The 15,239-nt window shown below is 44.0% G+C and overlaps 1 protein-coding gene across 1 annotated transcript; it reads left to right on the forward strand.

Moving 5' to 3' along the window:
- The first annotated feature begins 4,306 nt into the window (after window positions 1-4,306).
- Window positions 4,307-13,279, forward strand: PRDM13 (PR/SET domain 13). Its single transcript, XM_045010297.1, has 4 exons — window positions 4,307-4,447; window positions 6,553-6,684; window positions 6,789-6,909; window positions 11,060-13,279. The coding sequence occupies exons 1-4, from the start codon at window positions 4,307-4,309 to the stop codon at window positions 12,547-12,549; spliced, it is 1,884 nt and encodes a 627-aa protein (XP_044866232.1). The 3' UTR covers window positions 12,550-13,279.
- The last annotated feature ends 1,960 nt before the right edge of the window (window positions 13,280-15,239 follow it).

Below are 15,239 nucleotides of genomic sequence, written 5' to 3' on the forward strand. Positions count from 1 at the left end.
TTCCCATAGAACCTTAATGACTATTCAAAAGCTGCTTTAATATCCCACCCGCATCTTGTCTGCACAGCACAGCTTGTTAGGAGCCTTTAGCGCTTACCCCTCTCCGCTCACTCTGCCAATCCGCCTCACATAGGTAATAATTAATATTAAGAACTCATTCTGATTACGATTATTATTATAAATGTAAAACAAGACAGAAAAATACGCTTAAAACTGTGCTTGGATGCTCCAGAGCCAAGGAAGTTTTAAACTAAAAGCGACGATTTATGAAAGAACTCCGGGCCTGTTTCAAATGCGCATTTTGCCTTATGACGTGGAAAATAGCTCGCATGTAATACGGAGTGTTGTGGTCTATGTACTGCATACTCGTGTGTGTGTGTGTGTGTGTGTGTGAGGGGGTGCCTGTGTGTGTGTAGTGTGGCCGAAGATTGTGGCACCGTATCAAAGCATGTGCAATCTGAAATGTTACAGCTGATCATTTCCAATCTGCAAGGTTCATCGCTCGCAGAGCGGTTGTTTTCCCTTCTGACATGGATAAATCACTAAAACGGGCCAATGGGGGAGTTGGCTGCTTAATTTTACTGCGAGAATATTGACTACTGAATGAAGGGGCAGTATTTTATTAAAGCATCCACTGTGTTTCTCCGCAACATAATGAAGCTGGCCCTGTATACAGGCATTCATGCTGGTTTGAATGTAATGTTGAACCTTCTCTGTGCTGGAGCAGTTTGATGATTTGAATGGAGCTCCCTGGTGGGACATTGCTCTCTGCAACTGTGCCTCTTTGGATGACTGTTGTTCCTTAACATTCATGCTTCATTATGGGGCAACCTGTTAAATCAAAAAGAACACTGTGCCAAAGTGTTCCGCAGGGGCACTGGCAGTTCAGCGGTGGGCATAAATAAGGGCTGACTGCTAAAATATCTTTCATGAAATCTCTGGGCAAAAGTTATTTCACTTTAATGGTGTTTCGAGCAGCCCAGCTTAAGTATATAAAAAACGAGAGTGGAACGTTTTGATTGAGTCTAAACATTGTCTTTGAATAAAGCTGAAACCATGTAATTAATGTGTCTTTTTAATAAGGGACAATACGGTCGTTCAAGCTATTTAATTTCATTTAATTTTCCATCCCATTTGCTCCAAAGGCTGCTTTTACTTTTAACACCCGGCCTTTCATGCTGCATCTTGCTCCAGTGGGCACATTAGATCGGTTTCACCCTTCCTTTTTAGGGAAGGAAAAATAAAAGAAAATGTGGTTCCTTTCCTCTTTTGTGGACAATTTATTTCACTTGGGGAACTTCGACTTTGAGCCACAGGACAGAATAAAAATTGGAGAACTGGTGTGAATGCTTCCAGAGCGGGGCTTTTATTTTCTGAGTGGATGGGAACCAGTCACAATTGGCTATATTAATAAATAACTTTCCTCACAGTCGGCCTTTACATGGTCCTATTGATAAAATTGTTCGCGTGTCGTTCACGCTTTGTGACTCATTAAGGAGGGGATGGAGCAGCTCCCCAAATGGAGCGGTAGGGTACCTTGGTTTCCTTAAAAGCCCTCTCTCTATCTCTGCAGCTCTTACAATTTAAACTGGGTGTCATCCTAAAGTCGCCAGGCCAGAGGTTATAGGGACATGTTCATGGCTTAAATTTATTGCCCTCAACTTCTTGTTTATCCTTTCCCCCCCATTCATGCTGCTGATCAAAGGGGTCATCTCCGTTTTTTTCCACCCCTGCTGCAGTCCACACCAAACCCTATTCTCAGAATGTTCCCTACCATGGAGAGGAATGATCGATAATCATTAATGTTTCCAGAGACGTAGTTTACATTTGTTTCTGCTTGCCTAGTGCGCGCGCAAATGTATCATTATTGAAAATGTATCCATGACCTACATTGATTTAGTGCAGGGGAACAATTTGGGACTAGAGAAGGCATTTTCCCCCAGCCATTTCCCCCGTCTTTCACTTAGGCCGGGTTTCTTCATTAGTTATTTAAATAGGAGCAGATTCTGCTCTCATTCCAATCAGCAGCAAAAATCCCGTGCTACCACAATCTAACCCATGGTTTGTATCTCTGTGGACATAGCCATATAACAAAATAGAACAGGCAAAAAAGGATTTAACGCCATGTCCTAGAGGCAGGATACTGGACTTCAGCCATTTAGCCACTGCAGTGTTTAAACCGAAGAAATATTTAAAGTTTATGAATTTACGTGAATATACAAATGCATTTCAATGTCTGACATGTGGCAGCTTCCTAACATTAAATTAAACACCAATTTGTTGTTGCACTGAACAGAAGATGGGTTTGATGAAATTAACTATCTGCATAATCAGCTGCCATGTTAAGATCTGCATTAACTTGAAAGACATGGCCTGCCTTAATTGGTATCATAGCGCCGCGTGTTGCGATGTCTGTCTTCATATATACTTAGGTCAGGCTAACACAGATCATGCACATTTAAGAATTATGAGGCTCATTTAAAATCACCTTATTTCTAAAGAGCTTTTCCGCTTATCCCATTACATGCCATACTTTTAGAGAAAAATGCGCCATCTCACCTTTAGTATTTATTATAATGACGAGTACCGCTGTAAACAAAAAATATGATTAAAAACCTTATGATGACATATTGAGAGCGATCTGCTATAAGATATAATGCCTAGATAATTGCCTGCAATGCATAGCATTTACTCAGTTTCATATAACCTATCGTGAGCTGTAGCTAAAAGACTAACTTTTTGATAGTTTGTTTTTGAACTGATTAGGATTGGATTATTTATCAAACTACAGGAAAAAACGAGGGCAGTTGCTATTGGAAATAATGTCTAAAATGTGCATATGCAACTGTTCTTCAAAGAAAGAAACATTCAGATGTAGCCTGCTTAGATCAACTTCACGTATATTACAGTGAGCTTCCTATTTAGAAATGGGGACAATCATAAAAGCGCAAATAGAAGTTTCAGTTATTGACTCTTTAGTCTTTTGTGCACATCTGGATTTTGTGTGTGTGTGTGTGTGTGTGTGTCCAATTAAAGGATCAGGATAAATTCCCGTTCCAAAATCTTGTTCTTCCGCCCCGCCCCCCAACTCTCAAGAGTTTTTATGCGCTACAAATGGACTTGTAAGCTACTCTTAGACCAGTGTTTCATGTTTGTGTAATTAAAACACGATCATCCTTTACAAAAAGTGCAGATCATTTGGAATCTAGGCTAAGTTACATTTTTTTTTACTTTTAAAAAAAGTATTCTCAGTGGGAGCAATTTTGTATATGGAAAAATAACCTGGAGAGGTATTAATTTAGAAGGGGTACAAAAACATACATTATCCTCTTTAGAATTCTGTGATGTCTGTTTGTGTTTGAATCCATCTCTTGAATTTCTCTAACAACACGAATTAAACAATTCCCACGGTGTTCACAATTGCAACACTTCGCGATTTAAAAGGGCAACAATGCTTCATATTTTGTGCCATTCATCCCAGAAGAAAGTAAAAGTTAAGGAGCAGAGCTGTTATAAATAGGTTACTGGCCTGAAACCAATCCACTGAAATGGTAATATGGTCTTTTTTTTTTAAAGTGTAGGTATTTTCTGGTGTTTTCCCATCAAGTACCTGCCCAATTTCTGTATGGCACACGCCAGGAATCAATAGAAGTTAACAAGTCCTCAAAACATTCCCCATCTCTTTGTTTAATCTTCTTTACAATAAAGCCAAGGGAAGAGAATTAAAAATCTTTGAAGTATATTAAACCTCAAAAGAATCAGCCAAGTAGACTTAAAATAGTCACTTATTTTCCAAAACTGGTTTGTCTAGGAACAATAAAAGGAAGTAAAATTTATGGAGAAATTATACAGTGGATTTGTCACTTAAAATATCGTAACTGTCTCGGGGACAATACCCCATGCTGAGGATTAATGGTCCCTCCAGACCTTTGATTCACCAGCGCCTTTTCTTTGCCCTTGACAAATTGGATTTTTAGGAATGGGAAGGTCGCCTGGACCATTGTTTGCTAGCCATTCAAAGTACTTGATTATGCAGGAGGGTTAGGGAAAGGCTCCACGTGACCCACTTGGATGGAACTCTGCAGCTGCTGTAAGAGCTAAACTCTCTCACCAAACTCTGCGCCCTAGAGCATCAACGTGCCAAGGGGTACCCCTCCTGTTCCAATTGAAAAGCCGGCGTGCACACACCACCGCGTCACTCTGCAGGCGGAGATACGCCTGTGTTCATCCTGCTCGCTGGCTGTCTCTGTCACTCCATCCCCGTTAAGTGCTTTGGGTTCCTGATTCCTTGTACCCAGAGGCAGCAATGCAAACAAGCAGGGCTCCGGCCATCAGCGTGAACGCAGAAAGTTGCATCCCAGCCGGACTGCGTCTGGGTCCTGTGCCGGGCATCTTCAAACTGGGCAAGTACCTGTCAGACCGCAGGGAGCCAGGACCTAAAAAAAAGGTATTTCCTGCACTGCTGGACCTTGTTTGATCAGACAGTGACTCAGGGGGATCTGTACTTAGGAGAAGAGGCTGCCTTCTCCTCGGTTCATCCTGCCTTTTAGAACAAGCCAGAGTACCAGGAAAGAAAGGGAAGCGCTTGATAAAGTGTCCCAAGATTCCTTGTTACGGCTTTGAAATTGAATGTATAGAAAACCTATCCAGGCTTCCTGCCCACTCCCTGCATTGCCTGATAGTGTTACGGCAGGCTGGTCTTGGGAGCGGGAAGGTGACGGGGCTGTGGCGGTGTTTTCAGACAAGAGGATATGTCCCTGCCCTTGAGATCTTCATTAAGCCAAAGAGAAGAGGGATGAGAGAGAGGCACATTGCTCAGCCGGTGATTGCAGAGAGCCTGTTTCGATGTATCCTGAACAAGAGGTGCTTGCCCCTGGTTTTAGGTGGGAGGGAGTTTCGCTAGTTTGCAGCTTTGTGGCGCTGGCTATGCTCTCAGATGCTGTTGCTTTGATAACTTGTTGGTGATTTGTTCCTTCCTTTCTCCCTTTTGGTCTTTCTGAAACGTAATTACCGACCTGTTCAGAGAAATCGTATTCTCCGTCCAAGTGTCCCTGGATTTGTCACGGTTTCGTTTATATATTTATTTATTTGGTGTTTATACAATGGGGCCACAGCGACAAGGTCAGCCAAAGCCATACTGGATACCACCGCTGTTGCTTTTTATTTGTATTTTTTTAAATCGTCTTCTCTTCGGCCGGTATCGAAATCTGAGCTCCAGTAATAATTTGTACATTTTCGAGCTGGACGCGGGTGGATGGGAGAATGAGATTGGTTTATAAATATTCCAGGTGCTAAGTTATTTCCAGGTAAAGCACAAGCCCCAGATGCCTGTGCTGAGCCAAGGCTCAGAGTTAAGGGCGGTTTCTCCAGCTTTTTCCAGCTATTGAAAACAAACCCGTGGCTTAGAGCTCAAATTCATGTACAATAGAGACGTCCTGAAATCAACACAGTCGCGTGTAATTGATGGACCTGACTGATGTTAATTCCATGAGTCTGGAATGCGGAAAATATCTCAGGCTTCCAGTAGCAGACACCTCAAAGTTTCAAAATCTTCCCTTATAAACAAAAGGGGGGTAATGGAGAGGAACTAGTTACCCCAGCAAATTCTGCTAGAGAGTGTTTTCAACTGGCTTGTGTTGTAAATGGACCTATGGATGCGATGGCCACAAGGCAAACACTCCTTCTCCCCCACTTCCCCAGTGCACAGGTTGGTCATAAATTCCGCTCGGATTTTTAATGCCCTTTAATTGTTTTTAAACGCTCTGCCAGCCCCCTCAAATTTATTTCTCATCTGGCTCCATTGGTTTCTCTCTTTAGACGGCTTTGTTCAATTGACTTTTATTACATGGTCATTCAGCGAGCTGGCACTTCATTTTCTCTTTGTATAGGCCAGCAGATTATGAAGTATGACGCTCAGAGACTTTGTAGCTAAGCTGAATTCTCTCCTCTCTCCCTCCTTTCTTTTGACAAGTCGCGTATTTTACAACTGCTCCACTACAGGCGTAAGGCACGAAACCACACTCATTAAGAAACGTGAATATTACATATTACCTGTGCATTTTAAAATGATCTTAAAAATTAAAACTAAAGGCAGGTGCAGAAGTTGAACAAGATCCATTTTAGCAAATGCTGTCCAGTGGAGAAATTACTTACACGGAATTGTTCTTACAATAACGCAAAGAGTTACAGCTTTTAAAGCCAGACTATGTTGCTATCCTTACTCACAATGAGTAGCAACCTACTCCATGGGCAATCTCATTTATCTCAATGCACAGTACTTTCAATATGAGTAAGGATGGCAAAATCTAGCTCTTATAAATTAGCTGTTTCTTTCTCTTTCACCACTATCAAACAGTTTGCTGTTAATCCCAAATACTTGTTCGGCCTTTATATATTGACTGTTTAAACCAGCGATTCCCTGGATGGGAAGATGATGCAAAGGTTGCCAGTAAGAAGCACGTTTAGGATTTATTTATATAAGGGATTTGTGTTTGTGTTTTGTCTTGCTTGGATCCTGTGTGGAAATGACAGTGGCTGATGCCTGTGTTCTAGGTACGGATGGTGAGAGGGGAATTAGTGGATGAAGCCGGGGGCTCAGCTCTGGAGTGGATAGGGTTAATCCGGGCTGCCAGAAGCACACAAGAACAGACACTGGAAGCTATTGCAGATCTACCAGGAGGACAGGTATCTCTCTCTCTCGATTGCGTGTAACGTTCTGTCTGAATGTTCTTTACCAGCGCTGGGTTGCATTACAGGGGCATTGATAAGGTTTTCTCTCTTTCGAATAGATTTTCTACAGAGCGCTTAGAGATGTCCAGCCAGGGGAGGAGCTGACCGTGTGGTATTCAAACTCTTTGGCTCAGTGGTTTGACATCCCAATCACTGCTACTCCGACACACGATGAGAAAGGTACATCAACTTGGACTTTATTATTCTGTTCAGTAGGTACTGCGTAGAAGTCAGTACAACTCACAGGTGCCCTTTCTAATGGAGAACTTCATGCCGTTTTCCCAATTGCAATTTTTTCCCCCTCAGAGCAACGTTATAATTAGCATCCACGTTGTGATATAAAACTGCAGTTAGAAAACCTAAGCAAGTAAAATATGTGTTTGCAGACAGACTCTTTAAAAATAATACCCGCACAGTTACAACGATTGTTAATCAGCCACCGTTTTTATTGTAAACCAGTCGTCTGTTCCTTCTGCTTGTTTTTTAAAAGTTGTTTTTAAATAAGTGGAACCAGCAATTTGACAATACATTGGAGGACTCAGATAACGAGATTGTTTTCAACATCGACTATATATTATAATTTTGATAGGAAAAGTGGGATTTTAAGATCGTTTATAAAACAATAATTCTCTATTTTTACAATAATTTATCTTACTGCCCTATTAAAACACCATTTTAATCTTTTCCCTTTGGTTACAGCTTCAGATTCCATTTTCAGGTTAAATATGGTACAATTTCCAGCGACTCCTCAGATTCATTTAGTCATTTTAAAAGGGTAATGGTCAGTTTACGCAAATTAGGATGTACTAAGTAAAAATAATGTGGGAGTTAAATTCAGTTTATATATGTGCACTAGCAAATTAGCACTTGGCATGCATCGGTCTTGGATAAATTATTTTAATCTGCAATTTGCTTTTAGGTGAAGTTGTAATGTAAACATAAACGATGTTTTAAAATTATTAACCCGGTAGTTTCTGAAAGGAGGAAAACGTATGTTTCGAAATATGACGTAGGAAGAATATTTCAGTTATCTGTCTAAATGGTTTCCTATGAATCTGATAGCTAGCATATTTCCATGTGCTGTTTTCCATGTGCAGGCATTTTGTAGCTGACGTGGGGTTTCAATGCATGTAAATTGTATTCTAAGAGCAGTTACATTGAGTATTTCATATAAATCTCTGCAAAACCGTAATACACTCTTCCTAGTGAAAACGAAGGCAACAGATTGAAGCTCGTTTTGAAAATTGCTTTTGGTGATGGTCTACTTAGTCACTCTGCTTGGAGCGTGAATACATTCATTGCTACTCTGAAATTTCCCTGCACAGATTAGGTTGAATAAAGAGCCTGATAATAGAACAGACTTGTTCAAAGGCGAAATGAGCAGCGCACAGGGATTACATGATTCCTACAGATCAGAAGCCCGATCCCGCACTGTCTACACACTTCTTGCTCAGAAGGTTTTCCACATAAATCAGTGCCCTACGTAAGGAGGAAGGGCTTGATCATCTCCTGGAGCTTATTCAGGCCCTGGAGCACTCAAAAAATATCAGTATAGGGCCTGTTATTTAATATATTGAGAGGCACTATTACAATAGTACCTAACATTGATAGTTTATGTCACGCTACAGAGAGTGAAATCATTTCTCTTACAATACTGCAACATGAGAAACAAACTCTGGGTCAAATTCTTAAAGCCAGTGGGGCTACTGCCCCGAGTAAGGTCTGCAGAATTTGACCCGTTGCAACAAAATCAATGAATGGGAGAAGACTCTGCTATACTGATCTGCATTAAAAGTGAAATGCCGCTAAGTACTCTGTCTGCTGCCTACACTCACCTTGAATATTACCTTACTCCGCAAGTAATCTCATTAATTCCAATGGGATTACACTACTACAGCACTGCTCTTTCAGAATAAGGACAGCAGAATCTGCTCCACTGTAAAAATACATGTTTATTTCATATCCTTTCTAATTCACTGTTAAATATAGCACATATGATGCAATCTTATTCTGAAAATCAGTTGTTTCCCAACTTCCAGACTGAAGTTTCAGACTAATCAATACAGTATGAGGGCATAATAAATGGAACAAGATGTAAGTGTAGTTATTACTAATTTTGCAGGGGTGCTGGAACAATTTGTATGGTGGGGGTGCTGAGAGCCCTTGAACCAAACTATAAACACGGTATCTGATGGAAACCACTTCAAGCCAGGGGGTGCAACAGCACCCCTAGTTCCAGCACCTATGCACTTTTGTGGATAGCATTTTGAAAAAATGCAAGAAGAAACTTCTAGACAGCCGATTTTGTTGAACAAAGTTTTTAACTAGATCAATTTAGTTTTAAATTGATGTAACATTATAAACAAGGCTCTTTTTAATAGCTCATTGATTGGAAAGAGTTGGTTTTTATTCAGGATACGTTTGCGTTTGGAACAAAGCTTAGTTGGTATTGCAACTACTTTATTAAGAACATAAACACCCACACAACTTATTTGAAAAGAGACAAAAAGTAGAAGTTTCTAAATCAACACAATAGGCTTATTAGGCTGTTTCTAACTGCAAGCCTTTTCGTTTTTAAAGTTTACCTGTATCTCAATGCACGGTAATAGGATTACTGAAATGGATCAGAGTCAGACACACTGCGATTGAGCAATTAAGGCCTCAGCAGACACACTCCTCCTCTTCCCTCCCACCCAGCTCAGCCCAGCAGTGCGAAAAAACACACAACGTCCGATTTAAGATTCCAACATAGCTCCATAAAGACCACTCACTTCAAGGCAAGCTAGTGAGAGCTATGCATGACAGAAACTACATAATACTTACCAGAAGAGAAAATACGCAACCCATGTTTTGTTCTGTGCTTTCATTATTCAGTGTGCATGAAAGTGTTCCAAAGGGGAATGGGGGGTTGGGGTGGAAAGACTTTTATTTTATCCTGAATGATACTGAATGAATGAGCTGACACTGGTTGATTCCTGAATTAAAAGTCATTTTTAAAAGGCTGTTTAGTGTGCTAATTCCATGTGAACTTATTCATTAACAACCCAACCATTTTACACGCTTCTCTTGCACTCTTCCGTGCTTTGCTTCAAGTTAATGTATCATTTTAACACACATTGGAACTATGTTTCTATGACATTTCTTAAAAGGCCAAAGGAGAAATCTCTGGTGTTTGTTTACTCCGCTTTCAAGGTTGCCTGTAAAGATACTTCATCGATATTTTAATAGGATTCCAGCAATCTTGAAAACATATACTATTTTACTTGCTCAGTTCCACAACTTTGCCTTTTTAGTGTATTCTTTATAAAGTTAGGGATGGTCAGTAATGCAGAGCCTGCACTACTACTATTATGATTTTTTAATCGTTTGAAATGTCTAATTTGTAAGTTTTTGATGCTGGTAAGTAGGAGAGACTATTATATATTTTTAAAAAAAATCTCCTGCAGAGATATATTTCAATGTCAGGGTTGATAAAACAGGCCAGGCTTTATTTTACTCCTCAGAAGGAAGAGAAAGAAAAGTCTAAGTTTAAAGTAACATGAAGTCATAACACAAACATGGCCATTTCGGTTTGTTCCGCTTCAGGGAAGCCTAAATGTTTAGGGATGGGGCACAAAGGGCATTGTCCTTTGAAAAGGAATGATTACATATGGCCTATACATAGAGGAGATTGTCTCGCCGGGTAATGAGGAGCTCACGATCATTAGATTGGCCTTTGTTCAGTTTAGTCAACTCCTCGACATACGCTACCTATTCTGCGAACGTCAACAGATGGGCCCGGCGACAGACGATTTAAGGCCACAGCTGCTCTCGTTTCCCCAAGCCCATTTTAGCCCAGTCCAAACTCAGTTTAGTCCACCTCAGCCCAGCCAGCTCTGCTCAGTTCCTGGCCCAAGAGGCTTTTGCGACCCAGCTTGAAAAGGCAAACCAGATAGTTGTGGCAGCACTCCAGTCCCTAAAGGAGGCGTTAGAGGAGGCGCTGGGCGGGCGGGTGCAGAAGGGGGAAGACCCCGTTTGCAGCTAGGACCCCCAGCTGCAGTTAACCAAAGCCCCCCATTGATTTCAATGGCGTTTGGATCGGGCCTTTACTGTGCAACTTGGGGGGAAGAAGCCAAAGTAGTGGGCAGCGAGTGAGAGCAGCATTACTTTCCATTGCGCCCCTCCTAGCAATGCTGTAAAGGGCGTGCCTGGCCTGTCTAATGCAGGAGTCCCGGGGCCATCGTGGGCCATTTTGCTGCGGTAAGAGGGTTTGCACAGGCCTCTCCCTGGCTGACTCCGCCGGGTGGGACGCCACTGTTTGTCTAACGGCGGGCTCCGCTTCTCTTCCTAGGGGAGGAGCGCTACATCTGCTGGTATTGCTGGAGGACGTTCAAATACCCCAACAGCCTCAAAGCCCACCTCCACTTCCACTGCGTCTTGAACAGCGGCCGCGGCTTCCTGCACCACCCCGACCATGCCCGCGCCTCGGAGCTCTTCAGCCTGGCCCCGAAGGCGGCGGCGGGCGAACTCCCCGGCGCGGCGGCTCCCCTGAGGCCCCCCAGCCTGCAGCAGGCGGCCCGGGAGAGCATCAAGCGGGAATCCGCCGCCTCGCCGCCCTCGAGGCCGCTCCGCAGGCCCGCGGGGAAAGAGGAGCAGGAGCGAGCCCTGGACATGAGCGTGGGCTCGGGGCGGAGCCACGGGCCCTTCCTCGGCCTGGTGGGGAGCTCGGCGGGGAGCAACGGCCTGAGCTTCTACCCGGGGGGCAGGTCGGCGTTCAGGCCGGCCGGCCTCGCCAAAGCGGACGAGGGCAAGGCCGGCGGGCTGGGCTTCGGCAAGGCGCTGGGGAGCAGCAAGGCCGGGCGGGGCGGGCCCGAGGCGCTGGCGGGCGGCCCCCACCCCAAGTGCGGCGGGCACCCGGCCGAGGGCCCCTCGCCCGTGCTGGCCTGCGCCGGCGGCCTGCGGGCCTTCCCCTTGCTCTCGCACTTCGAGGAGACGTCGGCCTTCAAGCACGTGGAGCGGGGGCTGCCCCACGCCGGGCTGCCGCCCAGCCGCTACGCGCCGCTGCCCGCCGGGGCCGGGCTGCACCTGGAGCGCTTCTCGCTGCCGCCCCTGGAGGGGCTGAAGGCCTACCCCGGGGAGTGCAACCTGCCGCTCGTGCCCGTCACCCTCTACAACGGCGAGCTGCTCTACAGCGCCCCCTACTACCCGCTCAAGCTGCACCTCGGCAACCTGCTCAAGTACCCGGACTCCGTGGCCTACTTCAACGGGCCGGCGGCGGGGCTGCACCCGGCCGAGCTGGGCTCCCTGGCCGGCATAGACCGCGAGATCGCCATGCACACCCAGCAGCTCTCCGAGCTCGCGGCCGAGAAGAGCCGCGGCCGCCTCGAGAGCCTGCAGCCCGCCGCCGCCGGCCCAGCCGGCGGCAAGCCCAAGACCGGCCACCTCTGCCTCTACTGCGGCAAGCTCTACTCGCGCAAGTACGGCCTCAAGATCCACATGCGGACTCACACCGGCTACAAGCCGCTCAAGTGCAAGGTCTGCCTGCGGCCCTTCGGCGACCCCAGCAACCTCAACAAGCACATCCGCCTGCACGCCGAGGGCAACACCCCCTACCGCTGCGAGTTCTGCGGCAAGGTGCTGGTCCGGCGCAGGGACCTGGAGCGCCACGTCAAATCCAGGCACCCGGGCCAAAGCCTCCACAAGGCGGCCGAGGACAAAAGCGAGCCCGGCTACCCGCCCCAGGAGCCGGAGCAAAAGACTGACAACGAGAGCGACGTGGACGTTTGCTTCACGGATGACCCGAGCGACCAGGAAACCAGCGGCAAGAGCAATGATCAGTAATCCGGCGACCGGGGTGGGGGTTGTCACAGCGCAGATCCGCTTCTGTTTACACGGGCTTTGAAACACTTCGGCGGGCTTTGCCCTCCTAGGTAAATGACAGGGGGAACCGTATTGAAGGGGGCTCGGAAACAAATCCTTGCGGATGGGGAAAGAACGGAGTGGGTGTTTTTAACCATCCACTCTCACTCCGTTCAATGCTCTGAACTGCCAAAGCATCAGCCCGCAGGGGTTTTAATCCTAGTCAGCACGAGTCCACACGCAACAAGCACCGCTCTCCTGGGCGCTAATGTTTTAGCCGCCATCTATTTTGTATTGTACCTTCGTGTCGAGGAAATTGTGCCTTTCGGAAACAATTCTTTTCTATGTATTTTCCTGCCACTTGTTCTAGCATTCCACGTTCTAGGTACGGACAGTAGTCACCATTCTGCAGACATGTTTGGCCTCTGTACACTTTACTTACACTTCAGATGTGCTTACTCGTGTCTAAAAAAGAAAAAAACAACAAACAAAACCCCATTGCAGTACTGAATAGGATCGTATAGGATGATAACAGGTACACAATTTGATCAAGTTGCAATTATTTATAACAGAAAAATATTTGAATAGAAAATGTAAAATAAATATTGAAAGCATGAATCTAAAAGCACGCACTATATAATTTTAAAGAAAATACACTCTTTGTTTGGTAGACTACAAATGTGGTGTATGTTTGTTTTATAATGAATGATGTACAGTGGACACAGTATTTTGGTCTTGGTTCCAGTTTGTCATGCGATTTTTTTTTTAAATAAAGTTGCTGACAAACTACTGTTTGTCTAGTTGTTCACTTAAATGACTTCAATAAGTTTTGGTTCTTGGAAATACCACTTTTAACTATTTAATAGTAATCAAAGGCCTGATTCAAAGTTCATTGAAGTCAGAAGGAGCCTGTCAATTATCTTCAAAAGGACTTTAGATGATGCCCTAAACGAATTCAACTCTGAATATTTTGCCACTAGGGAGTATTTTGAACTCTAAAGAGTTATTTTAATGATCAAACCGTGACAAAAATAACCAACTGGATTTTTCCCTATAGCCAAGATTTTCTTTAAAGCACAAGAACAAGGCCAAGTGCAGAAATATGTTTATATATATAACAAAGTATTTATTTTAATTGGCTTTCAGATGTTCTGTAAAAATGGCCTATATTTGCAAGCATTCACATTTTATAGTCATTGTTGTTTTGTATTTTACATAGGCTATAATAGAAAGTCCCTTTTTTCTATTATTTTGCACCGAGAAACAAAATACACCAAAATTAAAATCTCTGCAGAACAATGGTGAACATTCCTACTTCCCCAAGAAACACACTCATATGGGGCCAGACTGTTTGTCTTCTATTCCCACTGGTGCAAAGTCAGTCACACGAGCAGTTCTACTGAAATCAATAGGACACCTTGTGTGAGCAACTGCTCACCAGTTCAGTTTAATGGGTTAACAATGTGGCCCATAATGCAAATGTAACTCTGTCCTCCTTGTACTTCTCCCTTCCCCCCTTATCTTTGGAGAATGCAGAAATAGGACCCAGTCCTGCATTTTTGTGCATCTCAAACTTTCCACTGATTTTAATGTGATTTTTGCAGTCACGTAGGCAGGAAGGACGGGCTTTATAGTACAGTTGGGGTCTCATCCTACGGCCCTTACACAGGTGAGTAATCTTATCGATCTCATTAGGCAGGAGTGTATATTACATTCTGAGTAAGGGTTGCAGGATCAGGCCCTATTTCTGTACAAGGAGAATACAGTGTAATTTAAGATTCCAAAGTAATTGCATAAAGCATTTACTTAGTAACTAAGACTACCCCGAATAAGATAACCCTATCATCGATCTATGCAATATATATATGTTAGTTACAAAGCTGAACATCTTTTTTACTTAGTTAAAATTTAACCTCTGTGACAGGAATAGGAAAAGGAAACAAAATATGTAATTGATTTAAAGGATTGGATTTAAATTCAAAATTGCCAATAAATAAAGAAAGAAATCAACCAATCCATCAGGAGCTAGGGCATTTCGCAGAACTAGGATTGTTTCACACACAGTGTCTGCTATCTAATCACTGAAGCCCTGGTTCAATCCTGGTCCCATTAAAGTAAAGGACAAAGATCTGCCTCATGGACTCTAGGGAATCAGGACCCTGCTATTGCCTTCAGTTGAACCAATGGGACTTGCCATTAACCTCAGAGGGAGCAGGGTCTGGATTTAAACCAGGCACTTATTTTAGCAGGTGTTTGTGCTTGATTTATTTCCTTTTCAAAAGAACGAAATCTGTCATTGAGATCCTGCAGGCGAGCAATACGATCATGGCAATTCCTTGCTGCCCTTTCACTGAGGTCATAACTCCCGCATCAGAGCTGGTATGATCTCAACAGCAGTGTATGAGGCACTCACACTGCCTAAGGCATTTGGAAGTGCATTGTGTTGCCGGACTCCCCTTAGCACATATTGAAAAGAATGATTCTTAAAATCTCCCAGCAACCTTGTATGTGGGTACTTGACATCATCGAAAGGAGCTCTTATGGTCTAGCATGGTGAAGGGCGGAATAAGGGAACCCAAATCTGTGGATTATTTAACATGATTATATCAGTAGAGTGTGCATAAAAACAAACAAACCCAACCAACTAAAACAAAACGCCAGACTGGAATGCT

The sequence above is a fragment of the Mauremys mutica genome, chromosome 3 (genome assembly GCF_020497125.1).
Source record: "Mauremys mutica isolate MM-2020 ecotype Southern chromosome 3, ASM2049712v1, whole genome shotgun sequence".
Classification (NCBI taxonomy): Eukaryota; Metazoa; Chordata; order Testudines; family Geoemydidae; genus Mauremys; species Mauremys mutica.

Excerpts from the sequence above, each read along its gene's own strand:
- PRDM13 (XM_045010297.1), top strand. The coding sequence starts at position 4,307 with ATGCAAACAAGCAGGGCTCCGGCCATCAGCGTGAACGCAGAAAGTTGC. Across the intron at positions 4,448-6,552 it reads AGCCAGGACCTAAAAAAAAG|GTACGGATGGTGAGAGGGGA; the intron begins GTATTTCCTGCA and ends CCTGTGTTCTAG. Across the intron at positions 6,910-11,059 it reads TCCGACACACGATGAGAAAG|GGGAGGAGCGCTACATCTGC; the intron begins GTACATCAACTT and ends TTCTCTTCCTAG.